The sequence below is a fragment of the Mastigoproctus giganteus genome, chromosome 7, assembly GCF_048544385.1.
Source record: "Mastigoproctus giganteus isolate SK-2022 chromosome 7, ASM4854438v1, whole genome shotgun sequence".
Taxonomy (NCBI): domain Eukaryota; kingdom Metazoa; phylum Arthropoda; class Arachnida; order Uropygi; family Thelyphonidae; genus Mastigoproctus; species Mastigoproctus giganteus.
The window spans coordinates 153,549,121-153,576,732 of NC_143581.1; the positions used below are offsets into that span (position 1 = coordinate 153,549,121).

Below are 27,612 nucleotides of genomic sequence, written 5' to 3' on the forward strand. Positions count from 1 at the left end.
TCATCCAGATCTTATCTACTGGCCATTTCGTTGTCTGTAGGACTGTATGAAACCAACCGAGCGTATGTAACAATCGTGCTCACCATTCGGTAATTTGCACATAACTGCTGCTTTTATCTGTTTATGTGAGCCCTCTCATCACGATTCAAATTTTTGTAGTGCACCAGCTTTTTACTGAACGGCCACAGTTATGCAAATCGCCACATGCTGTTTCGTTTGATTTTGCGGTTGTAACCTTTAGAAATAGTGTTGGTTCTTAAGTTTTGCACACCAGCGTAGTAACTTCTCCTGATGCCACACTGCTCATGTTTGTACAGCAGTCTTTTATGTGGAACAGTATCAAAAGATTTATTGAAATTGAAATTACTGCGCTATGTTGCTGCGTTATGTCACTGGCTAAACAATCGGAAACCTTTTACAATTGGCATCAATAAATAATTAAACTGCGATTTGAAATGTAAGTTGCTACATGGTATGATCACAATATTCTGGTATCAGATAAATACTCTTAACTTTACTGGAACTTCTTAGTCAACTGGTCAAGTGGAAGACGTGATCTTTCTGAATTTCAGAAAGGTGTTGTTGCGATTAACGTGTGGGTACACGTTAATCAGAAGCTACAAGTGAAAAAACAAAGGAAATCACTGGTGCCTTGAAAGTAACCATTTCAAAAGTATGCAATAAGTGGAAGACGGAAGGAGAGTGCAGCTCTAAAAGGAAGAAATGCGGTAGCAAGTCGGTACTCGAAGGAGGAGACCGCAGAAATTTAAAAGGAATTGTACATCAAAATAGACGGTCCAGAGTGGAGCAAATGGATAGACAATGGTTATTAATGGGCACTGCTCTTCTTGGACAGGACTCGGGGATTACTACTGCAACAAGCCCTATAAAAATTACGCAGATGGGCTGAGAAGTGGCAGTTGAGGTTTAACATTGATAATGATAACATTGATACATTTAATTCAAAGAAACAAGAAAATTTAAGAACTTTGATACCATTGTGGTCGCCTTTGCGAAAGAAAAATCCCTTCCTTTTATCTTTGAAAGTAATAATAATAAAATTCTTTAATAAGTTAAAATCGTATACATTTGTAATTCCATGCACAGATAACCAGAGGAATCTTACAAAAAATTAACTATCAAGTGACCAAGCTCGGAAATAAGTAGTTATATAGTATATTTAACTAAATCCCATACCATTATACCATAATGATCTTCACCTAATAGTTTTTTAATCTTAGATTCTTAATGCATGAGATTCTTTGTCTGATAATTAGATAAGAATATTGCTTTCTCTTGTTGCAACTCTAACATACTTATGAAAAACAGTTATCAAATTAATCCAGAAAAGTTATGGTAGTAAATCATAAGACGTTATGATTTACTGGCCCACACTGTCTGTACGACTGCTTGTTATACTCATCAATCATTTCCCATATACAATACGTGCCTACACTCATTTTTGTTTTTCCAGTATTTACATCACACCAGACTGACTCAACATTTCACAGGTCACCCATGTCAGCCAGGTACACTGCCTTAGATTCTGTGTGCTTCTTAGCCAAAAGTATAATCCCCTTCTTTCTACGCCTCATCTTGTTTTGTCTCTTCTTTCTGTAAACATTGTACTCGCCATATTCAAATTCTTCAACCCCTGTGTCTGTGCAGCACCATTTCTGATAAACCTACAATGTCTGCATTTCATTACTTAACAGTACTTCAGATTCATCAAATGTAATTTATGCGCTCCTAGCATTAATGTAAAAGCAACTATATGTGCAGATGTTTTTTTCTTAATAAACCTAACACAACCCATATGTTTGCTTGTCCCATGAGGATCTCCCTCCCCACCCCAACTGGCCCTGTAATACCCCTTCCTACCTTGTTTTGTAGGCTATTGCATGAGACGGAACGCAAGAATCAGTTTTACCTCTGCTTGCGACTTGCAGCTTCTGGCAAATTAATATGTATATCCGTCCCTTCCCCCCGACTAACAATTTTCTATTTTCGGATTGTTCTGTTTAAACATATCAGGGTTTTAATAAGGCAAGCCTTGTGAAATCGGGCGCGGATCTTAGTATGACACAAGAATGGTACAATTATTAATGCTTCAGGATGCTTACACATCTCCAATTAATTCTAAGAATTAAAAAAAAAAAAAAAACCTAGCGGCTAGTAACAGATGCTTTCAGCATTGTGTTTCAGAGTGGCATTGTGAAATAAATCACTAGAGATGGTTCTTTAATTTGAGTGCGTTGTAAATTGACACGCGGAGAGGTAGCCATATTAAGAAATGTATCAACGGACTTGCATTAAGTTCATTTTGTTCTACTATACCATTCTTAAGTGATATTTTGTGAAATTCTTAAAGAGAATGGTTCCTGCAATAAATATTAGACTTCTTCTGAGACATTAAGAAACAAAAACCATGCTGAATTCAGAGATGAATAACATATCAGGAACATCTTTTCTAGCATATAGTAGTAACGATAAGCACGGAGAGAGAGAGAGAGAGAGAGAGAGAAAATGCTTTGGGAAAAGAATTATATTGTGAAAAGTTTTATTTTCTTATTAACACTTGATTTGCATGTGAAATATGCCTTTTAAGTATTTAAGACTTGAGTTGCTGTTGTGACCGCTAAAAATATAAACAACGTGAGATAAATTCTCTTTTTTTCTAGGGTAAAACATTAATTAAACACAAATAAGCACATTCAGGACCTACATGCTGAGAGAGAATGAGTGTGCACAGAGAAAGTTTGTAGCTCTGATTTCTGAAGTTGCTATTCAACTTGGAACCATAGCCAACAACGAAATCAGTGTCGTTACCGGACAGCTGACTTTAATGTTGACGTATTTACATCATCGTTTGTTGATGGAACATTCCACTACACCTGTAATCTGATATGAAGATGTGACCAGGACTGTGTAACTTAACATGTAAACTGATTAAGGATTCTGAAAATTTCTTAAAAATGTTAAGCGTAAAGGATACTTTGATCGCAGTTGCTTTGAATTTCAAGGAAGTAACTGAAGCGGTTATATTTCGTAATGGGGTTATTATGTCTGGTCGAATTCGTCATGACATTACGGGCCATTCAGTAACAATCCATCTAAAGAAGACAACAGCTGGGTTAAATCGATTACTCAAGCACGGCAAGCACTTAAGTTCAAGTAGAGAGTTACTCACACCGCATGTACGAATCTACGTGATACTCAGAATGCAGTAACACTTTTTTTCTCTATTCAACTTTAGCATGAGATCCTGGATGCAGTGGATAATGAACAGAAGTACACAAACTTTTGCAAAAATGCTCACAGGCAGATTAAACGCGCCAGTGCTGGAAGATGTTGTTGCTAAACCCTTACTACAGCTAGACAGTGGTGGAACAAATTTCACAATTCACACAACTGTCAATAGTCTCGATGGCCTTCGAAGATTCTTCATGGATAATCCAACAGAAATGCCTAATTCAATCCAAATTGACGCAGAAAAGTTCTGTGAGGATGTAGCTTACCGGAAAGAGATCTTTCAGAATTCTTATAAGTTTACAAGAATATGAATCGGAATGTAAGATCTTACATTGTCCCATCCACAAATGCTTATACAAGTTTAAGGACAAATATAAAAAGCCACTCTATTCTCAAGACTATCTTGCAGAGCATCCTACAAATAGAAAGGGATTGTGACGACAAATAAAAGTGAATTGGAACAAAGCGTTGTACTGCAAATACCATGAACTCAAAGTTTAAGAAAAATAAAAATAATGTCAACACAGTAAATGGTAAACTATGGATTTGTAACTTTATGCATTTATTAACAGTTATGTAAATATATTCATAATATAATGTATATATTATTATTATGTAAATATGTTCGTAATATAATGCATATATTCTTACTATGTTAATATATTCGTAATATAGTGTATATGTTCTTATTATGCAAATATATTCGTAATCTGTATAATTATATTGTTTCTTGGCGATCGTACATTTCAGTATATACACTGAAAGGACAGAATTCATGGGATTCCTGGTTCGTGGGCAACGCGACGTTGTCACCCTTCTCGCTAGTGGATGAACCGACCGCTTTGCAGGTATATCGGTACACCGCATCATTACATTCAAGTAGACGGTAATTCGATGTCAGTACGGATAAATGTCGTCAGTTAACAGACTTTGAAAGAAGGATGACAGTGGGTGCCGACGCATGGGTCACTATCGCAGAGGTGGTACGGAAATTGCGCTATGCCCGTTCGACAGTATCAAAAGTGTATCGGGAATACGCCATTTTCGGAATAACATCTCATCGTGGACAGCGCCGTAGGCGGAGAAAGGTGGTGGAAATAAATGGATAATAATTATAATCTGACCAGCTGCATAAGCAAGAAGATATCGGACCGCTGGAGAGCCAGAACATCATGGCCGAGCAGCAAAAGGGATGTAAACAGATGAGCAAATGATGCAAGGAGCAGTTGACCATTTATGCGGCAGTTATGAAGAAAGTCTGCAATAAGCACTGCAACCTCTACACGTCGTACATCGACTACCAAGAGGTCTTCAACTCCATGCCTCAGAGCTGGCTAACAGAGATGCTGAAAGTCTACAAAGTCAACCCGACGGTGATAAACTTCCTAGAAGCATCCAGCCATGGCGAAATGGAGCTCCACCATCAAGGTCGAAAACATCGCAACCAGAACGATTCCCGTTAGTAGAGCAACTTTTCAGGGAGACGCCCTCAGCCCAGTGTGGTTCTTTTTAGCACTTAATCCGCTATCCACCGTGCTTAGTAACAGGAAGTACGTATATACCCTCAAAGCCGTAAGGAAGGAACAACCTGTACGCCCTCTGCCACCTACGCAGCAGCCAAGAAGCAACTGCATCAGCTACTCCGGATCACCGAAGAATTCAGCAATGAAGTCAGGATGGATTTGACTAGACAAATTCAACACCCACGATTGCATCAGGGGAAACTAGTCAGCCGAAACTACCAGCTGTAGATTGGTAAAGAAATCAACTTTATATAATAGAGGCCTACAGATACCTGGAGATAGAGCACGAGAAGATCAAAGCCAGCCAGGCCGAAAAATACCATCAGAGACTTAAAAGCCTGTTCAAAACTAAGCTAAACGGAGGGAATACTGTTAAAGCAAAAACACCTATGCAGTCTCAGTACTGTACTATTATTATATTAGGGTCACCCGTAATTCATTACATGAACCCGTATTTGTGTCTGTAAATTGCGTCTGTTCTCTGGTCGATTTGCATGTTTTGCTGGACGGAAAAAAACCCTGTTTCTGGGGGGGAAACCTTGCTATCTACGCCTGAGATCGACTAACTCAGCCACGGAGTGAAAAAAGCCCATTAAAGTTCCTCGCGTCATCGACGGGATTCGAACCCGGGCCTTTTCCACCCGGTATGGGGTGAACGGTGCCGATACCACTGTGATACGCGCGCAAAGTAAGATACTCCTTCAGGATTATAGAATGAAATAACACCGAGCTGGAAGAGATCATGAGAAAACATTAACAATGATGACAAAGAGCCACCAACACACCCGAAGTCTGCTATAGAGAGACTGACCATAGGCTGGAAAAGAAGGAAGGAGCTTGACAGATCTCATCGAATAACAAAATAACGCGATGGAGAATCTGAACGATTTTACTTCCAGAAAAAGACAGCGCCACTTTATCAGGCCATAAGGAAAATAGGCAAGCTGCATACCCCTCTCAACCTAAAAAAACTAAATCTAAATCCTCTGCATCAAAAAAAAAACTGGGTTTTCACTTTCGCTCTCGGCGTTACTTTTCTTCCAAACAGCTACTCACTCTGTACAAATCTCAAATCCGCTCTACCATGAAATATTATTCCCACATCTGGAGTGGTGTCCCCAAAATCTCTCTGGGGCTTCCAGACTCCATTCAAAGCGGGCAGCTTAGATTAATTAATAAACCATTTTTAACAAGGTCTCTCCACTCTCTTTCTCACAGACGTTCTGTTTCTGCTGCATGCCTTTTCTATAGATACTTATTGAACTTTTTTTTCTTGCTTATTTATTCCTTCAACTTCCGTTTCTGGAACAACCTCCCTTCATACGCATTTCCTGGAAATTACGATCTACAGAAATTCAAGTCTAATGTTAACAAGTATCTTCTTTCATCTTTCTCAGTGCACGTGCTGTAATAAGTACTATAGGTTCTGATACCTTTCGTGCTTGGGAGTTTCGTTAAAAAAAAAAAAAAAAAAAAAAAAACCCACTGCCAAAACACAAACGAAGGAGGGCAAAGAAGGCACTCCATAACAGACATTACAAATCTCGATGAAGAACACATCGAGTTTCCGGGAGAAAAACCATGCAACCCTCACCTTAGACCGACTAACTTAGCCACGTTACGAAAAAAAAGCCTGTAAAAATTCCTAGCGTTATTAATGGGATTCGAATTCAGGCTTTTCTGTACGGTGTGGGAGGATGGTGGTTATAACCACTGTTCTACCTTTAAAGGCAGCCACAATAGGCTCCTATATGCTGTTAATCAGTTGTTCTAACACGACAATAATTCAGTTAATCAGTTGTTCTAACACGACAATAATTCAGTTAATCAGTTGTTCTAACACGACAATAATTCAGTTAATCACCGATTAGTTACGTTATGAGGATAGAAAGTGATCAACCTCTCTCTTGTCAGAATTATAGAAAATAACAAATAATAATGTACGGCCAGGACACTTTAACTGTTTAAATGAATTTTGAGGAATTTAAAAGAATAGCTAAGATGAAACTTTAAAGAAAGTGTGTTATTCGAGGCTATTTCAGGAACAATATAGCTAGTAGTCTTATTTTTGTACTTGTCAACAGGAGTGACTGGTGAAGACGACCTCTCTGACATCATCCAGTACAGCCACGAGAAGTTACTAGTGGACAAACTAATGCGAGGATACGACTCAGACGTGAGGCCTGTTCGAAATGCTTCCGATCCTGTTGTGATACGATTGAGCATTACCCTAACTCAAATTTTTGACCTGGTAAGTGTGCATCTATCTGTTCTGTTTATTGTCTGTGTGATATTAGCTTTATGATGCTATGACGTGGCTGTGATATGAGGTGTGGTAGAAAAAGTTCCGGACTGGTGCTGTTGTGTTCATGTTCGATGACTGAAAATAAACGGAAATGGTAAGATGTAGCTCAAACTTCCTCCGACAGATGGTGATACGGAGATTGTCTAATAGGCAACCAGTTTCATTATTAACGTTAACATTCTAGTCACGTTTTGCAATGCAGCAATGAACGAATATCAAATTTTTCTTTAAACTTGGAAAATCTGCAACAGAAATGTATGAAATGTGAAAAATTGTTTATAGTGATGAAACGTTAAGTCATGACAGTGTATATGACTATGTAAGGATGTTGGCGATGACCCAAGAAGTGGGCATCAGTCAACCTTTCGAAATGAGGACAGAGTTGCAAAAAGTTGGGGAAATTGTGGCAAGTGGTTGTCTTTTGATCCTCAGAATGATGGCGTGATGAGTTGGATATGAATAAAGAGATGATTTGTGAAATTCTGCATGAAGGCTTAGGGAAAAGGAAGGTCTGTGAAAAACTTGTGCTACAGCCTCACGGATGAGCAGAAGCAATGAAGAGTTGACCTTGCGAACACTTCATCCAGACTTCTCAAGGCAATCCTAATTTCCTCGACTGTATTGTCACTGGAGATTAGTGTTGGGTGTTTCAGTATGACCCAGAGACGAAGCGTCAGAGCATGTGGTGAACTTAAATCGTCACCAAGGCCCAAAAATGCTTCATTTGCAGAAGTCCAGTATCAAGACGATACTGATCATGTTTTCGACAAACATTGTGTGATTCACCAGGAATATGTATCTGAAGCAGAGACAGTCAATGCTGCGTTCTACGTACAGGCGCTTCAAAGACTATTGAGGCACATTTCCCGGGTTATGCCGTAATTTCAAGAGAAAAGCAGCTGGTTCTTGTTGCACGACAATTCCCCGCCCATTTCCACACTTTTAGGATAGACATTTCTGATGAAACACTGCATTGTACAGATCAATCTAATGCTAGCTGACATCTCCCTCTTTTCCAAGGTGAAAAAGGTGAAAACTGCCGTCGAAGGAAAGAGATTCCAGTATGGTGAGGACAAAGAAAAACGTAACCACTGAACTGAATATCATCTGTTTGGACACCTTCGTTGACTCTTTTCGGAAACTTTTAGAATGGTGTAATAAGTGCATGCAATTAGGTAGTGATTGCATTGAATAAAAATAAAAACTTTGAGCTCCTTCGCTTTGTGTACTTTTTATTGCACCAGTGCGAACTTTACTGCCGCGCCTTGTACATGATGATGTCCCTTTTTTAATTAAAAAACATTTCTAGGGCTAACAGCCAGTAGCAGTTCTAAGGAACTTCCCGTTATAATTTCTCTTAGGTAACTATCTTATTTCTTACCCTGCAGATGAAATATACATGTCTGTACAGTAATTATCTATGGAAATTACTAATGAACAGGCATTTCCAATACTACCGTCTAATATACACCGATGAGCCAAAATATTATGACCAGCGAGTCGTTATGAAAATCGAAGCAACTGCGGGTGAAGTACGGCGCGTACGTGGGTCGGGACATGGTATAAAAACACACTGATATTGAGCTCCGTTAAGCAGTGTTACTCTTGTTCTTCAGATGCGAAAGGCGGCGGACTTACGCGAGATTGACAAAGGCCAAATTGTAATGGCCAGACGACCGGGTCAAAGCATATCCGAAACGGTACGGCTGGCGAGATGCTCACGGTCAGCTGTGGTTAGTACCTACCGAAAGTGGTCCGAGGAGGGAAAACACACGAATCGCCGGCGAGGTGTTGGTCGACCACAACTCATCGATGCTCGAGGTGAGCGAAGGCTCTCCCGAATGGTACATGGCAACAGAAGGGCGACTGTGGTGCAACTCACCGGTAATTGGAATGCTGGTGATGGGAGTAATGGGTCACAGTACGTCGAACTCTACTGAAAATGGGGCTGCGTAGCCGCAGGCCGCTCCGGGTGCCCATGCTAACCACGGTTCACTGGCGACAGCGGCTACAATGGGCATGCGAGCATCGAAACTGGACCTTGAGTGATTGGAAGAAGGTCATCTGGTCCTATGAATCACGTTTCCTGTTGCACCATTTGGACGGCCGAGTATGTATGCATTGTTTACGTGGGGAAGTGATGGCGCCTGGATGCACTGTGGGACGAAAACAAGCTGATGGCTGCGGTGTCGTGCTTTGGGCGATGTTCTGCTGGGATACTATGTGCCTGGCACTCTGACGTTTACCACCTACCTAAACGTCAGAATCTGCGCAAGCGCGAGTAGGGTATTAGTGTTCTTCATTTGTGCTCCTCTAAGAAAGTTCTCTAAAGTATGGATTGTTAAAAGTTTTCCCCATAGTGTCATATACTGATGGATAGCTAAGAGGATGCCTGAATACATGATCGACTTTATACATGCAAGCAATGAACAGGTAATCAATATTTTTACGTTTTATGTTTACTACCACATACAATAGTTATCCAGTTACTTACAAGACTAAAGATCATAAGAATGGTCTGATGTATATTGGCCAATAGCAAAGCATTAAACTAGCAAGTTCTCACGGCACTGAGTAGGGTTAATACCCGAGGGAGATAACCCTCCTGAAGCAAGTATCCAAGAATAAAGACAAGACGATTAAGTGTAGACTCCGAGTTGTATCTTTCTAAACTTCACAAATAGCGAAATTCTACTATAAGTGAAATTTAACCGTAACATAGAGGCAGGTGTAGAAGTGAGTTAAATTTAATGTATGCAATCTGAAAGGGATATCAGCTCTAAAATGACACAGGAATGCGTTATCTGTCATCAGAACCCTGAGGCCATCTTTAAATGCTGTACATCTAGCCCTAATTTTTGTACAGCCTGCCTAGGTCCATCATTTAAAAAGTTAAATTTTAAATGATGGAATAAAGAAATGGTCTTGTGATATTTGTCGTAACAGCGCGAGAACTAACACAAAACTATATCTGAAAATTATATATCTGAATATCTTTTCATAAAACTATAAGTTTGGAGTCAGGAGACAAAGACATCGAAGCTGAAAGTACGACTTCTTGTGTAAATATTGTACAAAGCGATTCTGAAATTAACGCGTCCACTTCTCAGGTTAATCTGGGTGTCCTTGAGGATAAGGTCATAAAAGACAAAGAATGTCCGGATAAAATGAATACTGATAAGTCTAAGACAGACGCAGTTTTTACGATTGATGCAGAATGCCTTGCAGATAGCGCTAGTATGCAGGTGGCTCTGACGAAAATAAAGAAAACCTTGAATGATTTCATGGCTGCTGAAACCAATAAATAACTAAGGCAGCCTCAAACATAATCCATAGCTTTTGGGCAGAGATAGAAATTACCACGTCATTGATAATTCAAAACGAGAAATTAAAAGTCAAGACAGAGGAATTACAAGTAAGAGCTAATGTTTGACCAAATCATGAGTGGCAAGGCTGGTTTGATGCCACCTTTGCAGCCATCTTACGCCGATAAAGTCAGGATCAGCTCGACACAAGCGAAGCAGATGTATTCTGGAGGGGATAGAGTGAAACGAGGGCAGCATTATAATATAACTGACTCTAGAGATATGATACTTATGGAAGCTAAAACTGTTACAACACAAATCAGTGTCTCTCAGCATGTGGCGATCGTTAGACCGGTGGACGACTCCAAACTGGCCTCGGGGTCGGAGGTTAAAGAAGTGATAGCCAAATCTCTGCGTTCTGAACATAAAAAATTAAAAACGTCAGAATTGTGAGAAATAATGGTGTGTTAGTTGAAACATCTATCAAGGAGGGTTTAGAGCTGCTTTGACAATCCTCCACATTTAAAGTTGTTGGACTACAGTTGGACAAACCAAAAATGACATTTCCAACACTATTAGTTTATGACGTTTCAAGAGATTTAACTAAGGAAGAAATAGTAGAGGACATCTTTATGAAATATCTTAAAGATTATGGCTTTACTTTTGAAGAGATTCAGGAAGAGGTGATGTTACGTTTTAGCTCCGGTACAAAGACAAAAGTGATAAACTGGGTGATAAGTTTCTCACTGAGATTATTTAGACATATTTTAGAAAACGATAGAAATTTCTTGGGATTCTCAGCCCATAAATACAGGAAATTTACAATAGTGACAAAATGCTTCCGGTGCTTGAGATTTGGCCACCTCACGCAGTTTTGCACCCACAAGACTGTATCTTTGCGGTCATTGTACAGCTGGGGGACATATATATGCAGAATGCCCCCATAAAGAACAATCCCCGAGATGTATAAACTGCAAGAGGAGGAATAGGGACAATGCACATTCTGTAAGGATCTACTCTGTCCAGAATATCAGAAGGCAGCTGAACTTGCAAGACTGAAAATTACTAATGAATAATGCACAAATAAACCATCTAAATTACAATAGGTCCACCAACAAATACTTCCTAAAAATAATGCAGGTGAACGCGCAACGTTCACGTTGCGTTGCAGATGAACTAAGATCGTCATGTTTGCAGGATAAACATGAGGTTGTTGGATACCCGTTAGTAGCTAGAGTCGTTGCATGTGAATCCAAGCAGCCAAAAACTGCCATTGTTGTATTTAATGGAGCTCTAACTGTAACAGTCATATTTCGTGTTTGTACATCCTTTTCTACCTGCATCCATATTTCTACCCAATTTTTAGACTTCTGCATGGTTTCTTTATATTGCACTCCAAATGATAACATTGAGGTACCAATGCATCTTTTGGAAGAAATTTTAAGCACTTTTCCAAGTGCAAATATATTGGTTTCAACTGACTCCAATGAAAAATCCAAAGTTTGGTTTAGCGAACGTAACGATGCTAGAGGTTCTGTGTTTGAAGGATTTATATTAATTAACCATTGGAATTGCATAATCTTCCCAACATGCCAACAACCTTTTGGAACGTTCACGGACGGTCTAACATAGACCTTACCCTTTCCTCTCCATGCTTGTCGCAGAATGTAAAAAACTGGATGGTCCGCCTGGATGTATGCAATAGATTACATGCTATCACTTTTGATTTAATATTAAATGATAGGGATGGATCATTTAAGGTCACCTTCAGGATTTAAACCGCTTCTCTATCAGAACCACGAACTGGACCAAATTTAAGCAAGTCTTGCAACAAGAATTTTCAGATGATAAAATTGCACAATTGAACAGTTTATTTGCAATAGAATATGCTTACTTTGTGCAAAACTCTCTTTACAGAGCTTTGACTGAATCCCCTAAAAGAAAAGTTAGGAAACCTGGCTCCACCCCATGGTGGAATCCCCAGTTATCTGTTTTGAGAAGACAGGTTATAGATGCAAGGAAGAATTTCCAGAGGCATAGATACTTAACAGAAACAGACGTAGGCGACTAAAAGAAGTCTATTTTCAATTACGTAAGGAATATTTCAAAATTATTCAGGAAGCCAAAAGATCCTCATGGCAGAAACTAGTGTCCCATACAGGTAATTCTGATCCATGGGAATTAATATACAAAATTTGTCGTGACAAACTTGTAACTACTGAGATATATAGTTCTGTTTACTCTAACGGAAGTCTGACTACTGATTGGCTCTCCACGGTTGAAGCTATTATACAGAGACTTTTCCCTGATGATCACCCAGAGCAAGACAACCGAATAAGCGCAGATAAGGTTCGTTAACGGATCTTACAAGAGATCAAATGACATGGAACTATTTAGTCTAGATAAACTTGCACTTGCAATTTCTAAGAATGTATTCAACAAATGTCTATTAGAGGGGACTTTTCCAAATTTTTGGAAGATTGTGTTAGTAAAGATGCTCAGAAAGCCTGGAAAATTGGCAACGGATCCCAAGGCTTATCGCCCTATATCCCTTCTAGGAAATCTTGGAAAACTTTATGAGAGATTATTAGTACCTAGGATGCAGAAGGTTTTAGCTACAAGTAATATGATTGCTAATTCACAATTCGGCTTTAAGAAAGGCTCCTCCACTGAAGATGCCATCCGAAATTTGGTGAATCTGTGTAAAACTACAGACAAGAAATACATGATGGTTGTTTTTTATCGACTTTGAGAGCGCGTTCGATACACTCTGGTGGGAGAGCGCCCTCAGGTCACTTCTAGAGGCAGAATGTGATGATTTACTATATCAGGTTATTAGATCTTATTTTTCAAATAGGCAGATAAAAGTCATCTCACAACATTTGGTATTTTCAAAATTCATTTCCAGAGGATGCCCACAAGGCACCTAGGATGCAAGAAAGAATTTCCAGAGTCCTTGGGCCTCTCCTCTGGAATTCTGTTTTAGACCAACGGTTACTAAAAGAAAGTCAAATTTGCAATAAAATAGCATATGCCGACGATTTAGTGCTATGCATACCAGGCAGGTCAAGACTTTTGCCAGAAACATATGGGAAAGAAATCCTGGATGATTTGCTGGAATGGTCTAGAATAAACAAATTAAAAATTTCTGAGACGAAAATTAAAATGATGATCTTCAATAATAAACTGGATTATAACAGACCTCCTAAACTTCATATCAACAATACCCAAATTCCTTGTTTCTCAAAATAAATAACTTGGTCTCTTAATTGATGATAAATTTTCTTTTATCCCCCACGTAAAGAACGTAGCTGTAAAGATTAAGAAGTTTACTGCCAATGTGATTAAGCTCTCAAGAGCTGAATGGAGTATAAAGCAAAAAACTTTGACATTATATTATAAGGCTATATTTTTGCCAATTGTAGTATATGCGGCTGCCATATGGTTTCCTAGGGTTACTGACGTCACAATGAAGGCCAAACTTTTATCATTGCAGAGAAAGATGATATTGGCGACACAGAGATGCTACAGAACAACATCAACCATTGCATTACAAGTGATCTCAGGATCTATTCCGATTGACCTTTATGTGGCATACCAAGGCATGATTTCTAACTTAAAGAAAGGTTTGGCAACTCAAAACCTCGACATTGCAAGTAATCTGGCCACGGACATTCGGCAGGCGAAAATTAATCTTTGGACAAAATTCACTGAGAAGTGGAAATACAGATGGCAATCCAGTGAAACAGGACTCACTACCAGTGAGTTCATTGAAGATGCAACGTTTGCTGTAAATAAGAAAGTTATGGGATTGTTTTATCCTTCAATGACAACGTCATATTTAATTACTGGACATGGTTCACTGCTGGATAAATTGTATAAATTTGGACTTGAACATGACCCTTTGTGTTTTTGTGGGGCAGTAGAAGATTGGAGGCATGTTCTGCTTTATTGCCCGGCTTATGATGACTTCAGAGAAGAACTATTTAACAGCACGCAACCTATTAGGACTGATAACCTCGATATTTTGATTCAAGATGCCAAGAACTTTGCAGCATTCCAATCTTTTTCTGTCTGACAAGGTGGTTAAAAGAAGGCGCACCTTGTTTACTAATTCTAGAAGTGGACAGTAGACTGATGTATTCACGAACTTATATTTCTACCTTACTAGGTCAAACAGCTGTTAACTTAGAAACTAAATGTTGTGTTCTTAAATTAATAATAATTGATAATGTATATAATGGTATTAACTATATATAGAATTTTTTTTATTTATTTTTATTATTTTTTTTTTATTATTATTTTATTTTTTTATTATTTATTTATTTTCTTATATTTTTCCCCCTCGGGTTAGGCAGCCTGAGGGCTCCTGTCATTTGGTATTGCACTCCTTCCGCTGGACGACAAATTGGTGCAGCAGCACTAGATAATAATAAAATAAGGCACAACTCCTCATGCTTAGAAATGGGCAGTAATTGACCGGGTGTTGATCGCTGTAGAGTGTAGACACAGTTACTTTTTCAACACAGGTTTTCCAAGGTGTAGTTCGACTAAACGTCTAGGTGCCACCCAAAACAAGTACATATGCATACTACCTAAACATCATTGCTGACCAGGTACACCATTTCATGGCAACGGTCTTCTCATTTGGCGGTGCCGTTTTCAGTAAGATAATGCACCATGCCACACTGCCCGGAATGTTCGAGACTGGTACGCGGAACATGAGGAAGACTTCCAGGTATTGCCCTGGCCTCCAAATTCCCCAGACATCAATCCCATCGAGCATCTATGGTTTGTGTTGGAACAAGAACTCCAATCTGTGGCGTCTCGACCTTCCTGAAGTTAAAGGATCTGCTGGTTACATGTTGGTACCAGATACTACACAACACATTTAGAAATCTTGTAGCGTCCATGCGTCGCCGTGTACGAGCTGTTTTGGCTGCACATGGAGGACCAACATCATATTGGGTAGATGGTCATAATGTTTTGGTTCATCGGAATCTTTTAAAATGTCATCCATGAGTTCAACTATCCTTTACAGCCGTGATGTACATTGTGATATGCTGTAATTTTTTGGTTTCAGATTACACTGGAATCTTTTAAAATGTCAATTCTGATATTATCCTAGGAACTGATTTTCCTCATTTCTATGATGTAGCGATAAATATACCGGGAGTAACTACTCGCTAAAAAATTTAAAGAAATAATGAATGACGGCTCTGCATTAGGATACACAGAATTGTCCAGCACGTCAGTCTAAGAGGTTGGATTCATAGCTCGATGCTTGTATCCAGTGGATCTGGTCCATACCATGATAAGAACCCACCCTTAGATCATGATCCGCCATCCAAACTTCGCGTTTGGGACAACACACACCGATAGTAATCATTCTCCAAGTCCATTCCATGCCATACGTCCATCAGACTCGAAGGCCATGTAGCGTGACTTGTTAGGACTGGGGTCACAGGATTGAGTCACACTGACTCGCCATCCAAATTCAGTATGCATTCCACTATGGCAGTGAACGGTTTGCATTTGTTTTTGCAATTAAAAACATTTCGGCTGCAGCTTTTCCGTGAAAGTTCATGACACGCACTTCTCTACGTGTTGTAGGAGCACTTGCAGGTCTAGCATTAGTAGAGGAATATGATGCAAGAAAGCAAGCTTATGCAACAGCAGCCAAAAAAAAAAAAAAAAAACCCACACCCATTTCACCCCTCCGTTCGTTCGAAATACCTGTCTAGCTGAGCCTTAAATTTATTGAGGCTATCAACTTCCACAACAAGGAATGGAAGTCTTCCACCAACCAACTACCCGCTGACTAAAGGCAAATTTCCGTACATCTATCCGACATCTGTCTTTCCTCAATTTGAATTTATGCCCACTCAGGTGATTATTCTGAGCAAGAGGAAGACTCCCATCAGCATTGAGCATGCTCAAACCATTCAAGACTTTCTACACCTCTATCAGCTCACCTGGCCGGGGTGCCTATTCTCCAGACACTGAAATTTGCAAAACTTAAGCCTTTCTTCGTAAGAGAAACCCTTTGTTCCATTCACTAATCTTGTTGCCCTTCTCTGTACTCGTTCCAGCAGCTCTACATCCTTTTTGAAATGAGGCCTCCAGACCTGTATACAGTACTCAAGGTGTGGCCTGACCATAGCCTTATACTAGGGAATAATCACCTCCTTATCCCTGCTAGAAAAATTCCTGTATATCATTGACAAGACACCATGAGCTACTCTTGCAGCCCGTCTGCCCTGCTCAGAAAACTTCATCTCTGCCTGCACAATCACCTCCAGGTCCTTTTCATTCTCTACCACTGTCAGTATAGTACCACGGAGTTGATACGTTACTCTGGGGTTACTGTTTCCCATATATAGTACTTTACATTTGTCAATGTTAAACTTCATTTACCACCTCTCAGCCCATCTGCTCAACTTTTCTAGATGCTGTTGCAGCAGTGTACTGTCATTAGTCTCATTAACAACCCTGCCAACCTTTGTATCGTCTGCAAACTTGGACATTAAGCTTGATATACCATCATCAATATCATTTATAAATACAGAAAACAACAATGGACCGAACACTGAACCCTGAGGGACTCCACTAATAACATTAGTCCACGATGAGCAGTGTCCATTGATTAGCACTCTCTGTTTTCTCCCCCTCAACCATCCCTTTATTCCTAGCAGAAATTTTCCTCCAATGCCACACTGCTCCAATTTGTGCAGCAGTCTTCTATGTGCAACAGTATCAAAAGCCTTTCTAAGATCCAAATATATAATATCAAAGTTATTCCCTGCATCCAGTTCTTTTGTGACTGCATCATTAGTATCCAATCAGATTGGTCAGGCAAGACTTTCCCTTAACAAAACCATGCTCTGTCCGAGCTATACCTGAAGTCTTGTCTACGTGATCCTGCAGTGCTTCTTTAACCAGTGCTTCCATTAATTTTCCTGGAACAGAAGTTAAACTCACAGGTCTATAATTACTTGTGTCAGCCTTTGATCCTCTGTGAATTGGGGTCACATTTGCACATCTCCAGTCTATGGTACCTCCCCTAAGTCCAGAGATGCTCTCATAATTATGGCTAAGGGTTTGCTTACTTCCTTTGCTGCCTCCTTTAATATAATTGGAAAGATCCAATCCACCCCACGTGCCTTTTTTATGTTTATCCTCAACAATTTCTACTCCACTTTCCTCTCAGTTATTACAAAATCATCTAGCTCACTGCCAGAGTTTAGTTCACCTCTGGAATTCCCCTCGCTGAATAACTCCTCATGTGTGAATGTAGATTCAAAATACTCGTTTAGTTTGTTAGCCACCTGAGCAGGATTATCGACAGTTGAACCATCAATATCCAGTGGACCAATCTGATTCATCCCTTTCCTTCTAGAGTTTACAAAGGTAAAGAACTCTTTTCTGTTTTTCTTTGCATCCTTTGCCAAGGATATCTTAACCTCTCGTGGCTTTAAACTCAGCCCTCGCGGATAGCACAGTAGTTATAATCAACGTCCTTCAACACAGGGTGCCAAGGACTGAGTTTGAATTAGGAATGTTTAATTTCTGAGCAGTAGCACGCACAAATATTTTCCCTACATGAAATTCAATTATTATTTCCCTCTGAAATTCTATTCAATTTTTCCATGTGCTCTTTCGGCGTACATATTTGAAATGAATTCTGAGCTTATCGCTGATCACCTTTTTAGGCCAAAGTATTTGCATATTACGTAGCCATACACAATTCCCTGCAATGAGAAGGATATTCCATGATTTTTATTAGGATAGTGTGTTATGTACAGAAATTTAGCTAACAATGGAGTAATAGGTAATTATTCCATTGTATAAAGCTTTAGGTCATATCTTGAGTATTGTTTATAGTTTTGGAAAACCCCATTTTAGAAAAAGATGCGGATCTACTGGAAAAGCTGAAGTGAAGATAAACAAGATTCGTTATTGGCATAGAGAAGTACTCCTACAGAGACCGCTTTCCGTTTTGTGAGTTAGTAAGTCGTGGGCATTAATTGGGATATTTGGCTTTGAAAAGTTTGATTAAGAGTAAATAATAGGAAGTCTTTTTTCTTTCTCAGTAGAACAAACTAGAGGACATGTACTTAAAGAAGGATTATTGTATACTAGTTAAAAGAGATTTTCCTTTAGCGAAATAGTTATTAATTGTTGAAACAACTTTCTTCTTAATCTTATAGAAGCTGGAGAGATGCCTGGATAAAATCAGTTTTATCCAGAATAAAACGAAGATTTTATTCAGGTATTTTAATCGTACCTAGATAAAAATTAGGTGATGTACGATTTTTTAAGGTTAATGCTAAATAAGCCTGCCTTCCTCTTATCATTGTGCCTTCATTAATGCTAATACGAATGCTTTGATTAATCTTGGTATCACGCTGTTCGTGCTTTTTTTTTTTTTTTTTTTGAGTTTTGTGTTCCCTTCTGTATAGAAGGTGTTATGATGTTAAATTTACACTATTTTTTTTTCAATGTGTGCACTGTTATAATTCAGTGCACTTTTCCTAAAGTCACTTTCTTGAAGGTCCTTTAAAAAGGAGTGAGAGGCAGCTAGCTGCAAGTAAGCCAATGGCAATTACACAGGCCAGGCGCCCCTCTGTAATTGCCATTGGCATAGTACTTGTGAATCCCGCACTGTGGTGAGTGCCAGCAATTCCGCACTTAGATCGGTGGGATAACAATTCTTAGCCAGCCTGATGAATTGCAACAATGGAAACAGCTGATATGTGAACAGGTGCACTGTTCTGGTAAAATAAAACACTTTTAGTCAGCTTTCCTGGACTCTTAAACTTGATTGCATCTCGTAATTTAATTATTAAGTTAGCATAGCATTGTCTGTTTATTGTTTACCCATTTGTACGATAATCTACCATTATTATCCCTTTTGAATCTCGAAACAAAATTCGAATCAGTTCAGTATAGGAGTGTTTTTCATGAGCTTTTTTTTTACAGCTTGAAAAAGTCCATGAAAAATACTCTTGTATTGACAGAATAGCCGAGTTAGTCTGACTTCGGCGAGGGTTGTACAATTTTATCCCCAGAATTCTATTTTCTTATCCAACAAACAGGCAAACCGACCACAGAAAACACACAATTTACACTGGCGCCAGAGTACTTACTTAAAATAATGGTGTACCTGGTCTGCTTCCACAGGCCAAGTGTGGGCTACGGTGGGCCCCCAATAGCGGTCCAACGGCTAAATGGCCATAAGAACATAGTGTTTTGTGGAAGGCGCCACCTGTGGTTTCCCACATCTGCGCCATGGTACTTTGTGAAGAATTACAGAATCTGTAAAAGCCAGAAAGGGTATAGTGTCTGGTTTGTGACAGAGTAGTGCAATGTTCTGTTCTGTCTCTAGCTGCTTGGCCGCAGGGCCCCTAGCGTAACCCCACGTTGCCCACCGCCACCACTGAGAGGTGAGCCAGGCTGTCCATTATACTCTGGCTGGCCTTCGCCAAGTTGCCTGAGCTTCCTGACGGAGACCAAGTTAAAAAAAAAAAAGGAAACCTAGAAAAGCGGGTATAGAAGAAGACAGGATTGGCGAAGTAAGGGAAAGAGTGAGGGTTTAAGAGTCGCAGGGGACAGGCCAGGCGCCCCTGTGTAATTGCCATTGGCATAGTACTTGTGATTCCCGCACTGTGGTGAGTGCCAGCAATTCCGCACTTAGATCGGTGCAGCAGCATATCCTACCCATTTCGGGTTTACAATAACTTTTAAATCCAACACTCCGAGGAGTGCCAGTATCCCGCACCTTGGATGGTGCATGCAATAAATCCTACCCAATTCTGGTTAGCATGTTCCTGTCTGTGTTGTTCTTGGGGGGGGGGGGAGAAGAGTTATTCCACGCCGGTCTGGTTTAGTTCTTCGGCTCTGAGTTCTGCAATCTTAGCTCGCCTAAGTGCAAATGCTTCCTGCACGTAGGTGGTTAACGCCTTATAGGTATCTTCTTTTTCGCAAGGTAAGATTAAATCAGAAGAAAGTTAAATGTAGTGAAGGGATGGGTTAAGAGTGAGAATAAATAGTAGCAAACCAATATACACGAAAACAAACAGGGACAGTAGGACTAGGTAGTGGGGTCATTTGTGAATAGGCGTGAAAAGAGTTGCTCAGGAACAAACAATGGGACGGGGGACCGGATTAGTCGATGCGCTTCCTTTTACGGTAACACCTTCAGACCAAAACAGGAAGTGGGTGCACTTCCAGTATTCGGTTCCAAATTAAGACTGGCGTCTGGCTGACTGAGATGTGAATTTTCTGATGCTTTAGAGGGCAAGGTGCGATATGAAAACGAGTGTTGGTGGCGGTGGCCGGTCAACATCAAAGGGTCATACTGCCTGGGAAGAAAAATTACGAATATTCAAAAAGGAGGTTGAATCGCGCGCTAAGGAGACAGCTTGGGAGAAAGGTATTAGCGAATGACACGAAACGTGAATTTAAATAGAAAGGGGAGGATTGGTTGGAGTCCCAAGCGTAGGCGTGCCAGTCTTGAGGGGCGATATGGAGTTCGGGGAACAAAAAGAGAAGGCAGGAAAGAAAGAGGAGGAAGCGATGGAATAACAGAAAAAAAAAAGGATGAGAGAGTTTTGAAAGGATTGTAAGAGAAGGATAGTGATGAGGTAATCGACGAATAAATAATGTCAAAGTTATGTTATCGGAATGTCAGGGAGTTTGCAAAATTTAGCGAAGTGAGAAAGAAAAATTCTCACAGATGACCAAGTCCACCGCTGAAGGCTGTGATACCCCGGAAGGTCTGGGAAGACAAATTGCAGGACCGGAATAGAAGTAGCAGCCCCGGAGCAGAAGGAGCATATCCGGCAGGCAGAGTAGTAGATCCCGAAAGCTGTGTAGCAGTCCGCACGATATTTCCCCGGAAGCCGTAAAGTGTTGCTCTATACGGAGGAGGATTGCAGTCCCAAATAAAGGAAGATGGAAGGCCCTAATGGAGACGTCCCGCCAGTTACTATAAGTAAGTGCCTAGATAGCATAAGTACTCCGTAACTAATATAAAGGACTATAGAAACAAAGATAAGAGAATAAAATAAGGGAGGTCATATGGGAATATATTCAATAAAGTATATGTATGTAAAGGTAGATGAGTAAGATATTGTAGTTGGAATATGGTAAAGGACGGAGAATAGATAGATGTGGTGAATTTATTATTGAATAAATGGATGTAAAGTAAAGGGAAATTTTGGACGGGGAAATTAAAGGGGATAATAGAGAGAGATGCTTTCAGATATGTTGATCCAGTTGTAATGTAATGAACAAGTTCGGAGTTTTGTTGTATAGTGTTGGTGTAAACCTGATTAACAAAATTAATGCTTGTTGAAGGAAGGTGTTGATTGTATCGAGATGAAGTTAGCTGGAGAAAGTTTGTCATTTGCATCTCCAAATAAGAAAGAAGTATTGTATAAAAAGAAAGATTTGAATGTGGACACTGAATTTGATCCATTAAAGAAAGGATCTATTTTACGTTGGAGAAGTTAGCATAAATTAATTTCATGAAAGTGCTATTAGCTTTGTAGTAAAGAAAAAGGTGATGTGCATGAATGTAAATTAACATGACCATTTAATCCATACCATGTACCATATAGGTAATGTTATTACGTTGTAATATGTGCTTAAATAGGGTTCGAGCCCGTCACCACCAAATATGGAGGATGCGGAAAGGTCAGGGAATGACCACCGCATATCCCGGAGCAATATGGCCTTAGTTGCTAATGCTCCTAAAAACCAAACAAACAAACAAACAAACACGTGCTTAAATATTGATCAAGTTCTTTTCTGTAAATATGTGTAATAAATAAATTGTATATAGCCTTAAATTGAAGTTGTGTCTTGTCATTTTGAACACCCAGCCAAAATCCGAAAGAGGAATATACTCAATATAGAAACTCCCTAGATCCTGATTTCTTCTGTGAGGTACACAAGTCAGATGCAAAAGTGGGTACAGTAAAGGTTCAAATAAAAACATGAAGATATAAGTTAACACGAAAAGTCAACCCTCACAACCCTAACACTATGCACAATATGTCCTTAATAAACTCTTCTGCTTAGATCAAATCGCTTTTGCCCATTATATTGCTAATGGCTGTAACCTATTGAAGTAGCTATATATTAAATTAGCAATAAGAATATTACTATGTTAATGTTGCTATACTATTGCTATTATCACTCTTCTCTGGGATCAAATAATTTGACGTTTTCTTCCACACGGTATCAAGTTTCGATGATACCTATCTCTAATAAGCAGAGAAAATACTTTGCTGGAACTTTTTATATAATTATTGTCACTGTCTTTGCCATTAAATAAAATGCATTTCTTCTTGAACAGCAGAGCTGAAATTTCACTGGATTTGTCATTTAAGAAGTATTTTGTAAAAACAAGTAAATAAATAACAAGTTTTAAGAAAAATAATTGGAATGGACTTTTTGCTCTTTTCAACATGGAGTGTAATGAAGAATGTTTCAAACTTGGCAAAAGATTTTGCCAAATTTGCCGTGGAACGTTTTATAGTTTTCTTGAACAGCTTCTGTCAATAAGACATTTATGCTTTACAACAACTAATAAGACAGTCATTAGACAAAGCAAATGCGCAATTCTGGAAGGAGGGGTCCTGTTAGCTCTTTTCTTCACAGCTATTTTCTTTCTGTTTCTAGACATCCCACTGTTTCGGCTCGTATGCAGACGGCATCTTTTATGCCTTATCTGTATCCAGAAACTTCTTGGCCTCACTGAACGATTCTAAACTTAATACCTGGAAAATTTTATCGTAATCTGTAAAATGGACAAAAATGAGTGCGTGCTGTTTGTGCAAAGTTTGTTGTGTTGTGTTGTGTAGTGTTGTGTTGCATGCCTGTTTCAGGCCACTTTGCTACAAGGAAGCAGCGATCGCCGGGTAGCTGCTTCCCAGTACCCGTTGCGCCACAAGAAGGTAGGCCACAACTATGTGCGTGCTGTCCTAAATGAACCAGGAAAGGAAAAAAAAAAAACATGTGGCCATTTAACTCTGTAAAATATTTTCGATTGACTCGATTCAATGTCATATAATTCTGACTGCGTTTCAGACTAACTGTTCAGTCAGCTTAGTTTGTTCTTAATGTTAAGTGATGCTGTGTAAATATTTTTTCTATTTTTCATTAATTTCTGTGGGTGCTGTACATATTGTTTTATTTATTATACGTTTAATTTTTCTTTTTTTTTTACTCGCGATGTGGAGTCCCCCATTAGCTTGATATTGCGTTCCACTCCTCTACTAATTCATTTGCCATTTCCTTCAAAATGTCAATATCTTGCCAAGGGTCAAATTGCTATATATTGTGCCTCTTATATACATTTTGTGCATATTTCTTGCAATAAATGACTCTCTCTCTCTCATTTTGCCGATAACATTTGAAAGCGCTTTTCTTTCATATTCGACTATTACTAGCGGATATTCAAGCCACCGCTTGAATGGAGATAAGCCTCACCGTTTTACAAAATGTTCTGCCACATATCATCATCATCTGCCATCCTGGCCAGAAGCCGAAGTGATTGCATTATTGGGGATCACATGGATATTGTAACGAAACAGCTACAGATGGAATCGTAGTACTTTGCAGAACATTGTTAATGGCATATCTAGTTGTCGTGAGAACTAGAAAGAACTCTGGTACTAGCGGACAAGTGGGCATACTGTGCATTTCATGTGGTACTATATCGATTACAGTAACAGAAATTTTGTCAACAACAGCGTGGGGATCCTCTGTCAGGAACTAAATTACAGGTAAAGCACTTTCTTCGAATATCCTCTTCATTTTGCACAGTCCATTTTGCAAAGGGTTTCCCTCCTTATCTTTATTAAACGGCAGTATTGCGGAGGCTCAGCAAAGGCGTTACTGCTGTTGTTTCGGTAAAAGTGCTTTACCAACAAAGCACGATCTTTCATTTGCTGACTTCTGTTTGTTACTGTGATGGCATCTGTTTTTGCAGTACTTAAGACGCCTAGTCGCTAGTAATGTCATGAGATTAACTTTTTCATACTGAGCATATGCAAATGCACTAAGGCGTCACTTTTTAAACAAATTTTTTTATGCCTTTTTGTTTTCACGTGGTGTAGACACTGTTCTAAATTTCTGTGGTCGATTTATCTGTTTGCTGAACGAAAAATCCAAATTTACTGGAGAAAAAATTACTAAACCCTTCCCTGATACCGACTAATTCAACCACATTTTGAACAAAGCCCATAAAAATTCCTCGCGTCATTGACAAGGATTCGAACTCAGGCTTTTTCACACGGTGTGGGGAGGACGCTGATTCCATCCAGTGCGACCCACGAGGGATGCATAATGATACTAAAAACCCTAATTTGAGGATATTTTCTATTTAAGGAAATATTGTAATAACCGTAGCATATACTGCGGTTTTGAAATAAAGTTTGTACATCCCTAATTACTCGTAGAAAAGATAATATATTTACTGCGATAGAACCGGCTAGGAATTCCCACTAGTCCTGCCAAATTACAGCCCCCTCGACAGTTGTCTTAATTATTGACGCACAAATTCTACCCTGAGTTTTGGACTTGCATCTTTTACTGTTCCACCGGAATTATTCTCATATGAGTGATCTGCTTCTGGGCTTGTGATATAGGATAATATCATTTACCTTAATGGAAAATGTTTGTAGCATTTAAGTTGTGTGTTTTTCATGAAAGATTTCTTTGGTGAGAAAAGAATGACTTCCATTATAGAGAAAACTATGCATTTTATTTTTACCGAATTATCCTCCTGCCTATAGAAGAAATATGTGCTACATTATGTTGCAGTGAGAGGATGCATTGCTCCAGTTAAATGCGTAACAAAACATGCATTGTTCAAAATTCTATCCTAAAGATACTTTTGTTATTTTTAGTCGAAATTAAATTCTACACTGATATTGCAATTATCTGAAATTTTAAATGAAATTAAAAGAATATTGAAACATTAAAGTTATGATAAACCCATTTTTAATTCTTTCTAGGATGAGAAAAACCAGGTCCTTACAACCAACGTGTGGCTGGATCAGGTAAGGTCTGCTTCATAAAACTCAAGTAGTTTTGTTACTTTGCCATAAAAATAATTATACGAAAGTCTATTCATTTTGTAAGAAAGTTCATGATTTCGAAATCGTACGATGTGCTACTTAGAAGTTTCTGGACTCTAAAAAATAATAATAAAAGAAAATAAATGGTTTTACTCACCGAGTATTCCATAGCGTCCCCTTGTGTGATAATACACCTTATCAGGCTACTCCACCATTGCTGGAAGCACATCTGGAACTGTTGTTTATTCATCTATATCAGTACTGATTTTGAATTTTGTTGGAGGGAGGACCATGCAATCCTCTACTGGTATTCATTAACTCGGTCAAGTTATGCAAAATACCCGTAAAACTTTCGTTTACATGGGATTAGAAGCAAGATCTTTTCCACGCAGTGGAGAAGAACAAAAGTCCCAGTCACTTTGCTAGCCTAGACTGGATCCGAACCCAGACGTTTTTCCAAACAATGTGCAAGGACAGTAAGGGAATATGCAATCTGTGTACCACCTACCGATAATAAATAATGGAGACCTTTGGTAGCTCGTAAACACTTAAGCGACTAATATCCATTTTCAGATATCTTAAAATATTTCTCCAGTTTCATTTTTCATTAGTCCTTCTGTCTTCATTGATATTTCCCTATAGTTTAATTATTCACTGTTAATAATTGGCTTAGAAACCATATAATGACAGTCGACAGTCCGTACTTACAGAACCAATTTTTCCTAATCGCCTAGTGCGGATGGGAACTGTTAATGACTTTCACGCAATTACAGGTACAGTAGGAAGTAGTTACTCATCAACAAAATTTATGGCGCAATCAAATCTGGCTGGAATAGTTTGCTCTCTTAGTTTCATTGAAAGCAATTGCAGCTTTGGTTTGTTCAAAATAGTGATAGTTTCTCTCACATCCATTTATTTAGAAACTTTTGCTTACTATTGTCCTGTTCAGGATTACAATTATCGGTTTTAGCTTATTGCAGACAATTATATTATACTAATTGTTTATATTATCTATTTTTATCCATTATATAGTTCTTCATGCTCCAAAAAAGTGTCTGTCACAATTTCTCAAATACACTGGTGTTCAAAGAAAGTGGATCACCTAGGAATTTCACATTTCTAACCCTTTTTCGCGATGGTATGTTACATTAATCACTAGCATCACAAATAGAAATATAAGCAAAAGATATTTATTAATAGTTAAGGCAAAGCTAAGTAATATTTGACAGGTGCTCTCAAAATATTCAAAAATGAGCATTCACAACCTTTATACAACAGTTTTAATAAACACGACAATTATGGCTGAAATGTAATCAGAAGCCCTAATTTTCTTCAGTTTATCATTTTAAATGGATAACAAAATGAAAAGTTCACCAGGTGCAAACTAATATTTAGTTGAATCTCTGGCCCTGATGACACCAGCACACCGTCGAGGCATTAGCAAGGTCAATTTCTGAAGATAATCAACTGATAGTTCTTGGGTCCAAACACGAATTATGGCTTCCTGAAGTTCACGAAGAGTCTTTGGTTTCTTTCTGGCAACTGAAGATTCCACGCGATGCCAACCGTTCTGTATAGCATTCAGGTCCGGTCGGGCTGTTTCCTGGCCAGCTAAGAGTTGTAAGGGATCCTTCTTCCAACCATTTTTCACCTGTAACAAATATAAACACATTACTGTTGAACCTCTACTTCATAAATGAAGATAAGATAACTACAGAAGTGCCTACTTACACTTTTCGCCCGATGATAAGGAGTAGAGTCGTCTTGAAAGATGCAGTTACTACGCAGCAGGTTGACATGATCTCCAATGGTTGGCAGCAATTTGCCTTCCATTATAGCCAGGTATCCATTGGCATTTATAGAACCTTTTATAAACTGCAGGTGACCTTCTCCGTGATACGAAATGCACCCCCATATCATTTGGCTGGTAGGGAATTTCACTGTAGACACCATACAGTCTGGATGGTCTTCTTCACCACGCTACGGTGGCGAATCGTTTGTCTCCCATCAGAGCCGTTAAGGTTGAATTTCTTCTCATCCGAGAAAATAACTGACTTCCACTTTTCGGGGGTCCATTTGAAATGTTCCTTACACCAAATTAATCGGGCCTTTTTCATTTTTTGTGTGAGGAGGGG

The 27,612-nt window shown here is 39.1% G+C and overlaps 1 protein-coding gene across 1 annotated transcript in view; it reads left to right on the top strand.

The window, feature by feature from the left end:
• Positions 1 to 27,612, top strand: part of LOC150083268 (neuronal acetylcholine receptor subunit alpha-10-like) — a 207,542-nt gene that overhangs the window by 118,020 nt on the left and 61,910 nt on the right. The window contains exons 2-3 of the mRNA XM_090377140.1: positions 6,860 to 7,026; positions 25,415 to 25,459. Of these exons, the coding sequence (XP_090233266.1) occupies positions 6,860 to 7,026; positions 25,415 to 25,459 (212 nt within the window). The remainder of the gene's footprint in view (positions 1 to 6,859; positions 7,027 to 25,414; positions 25,460 to 27,612) is intronic.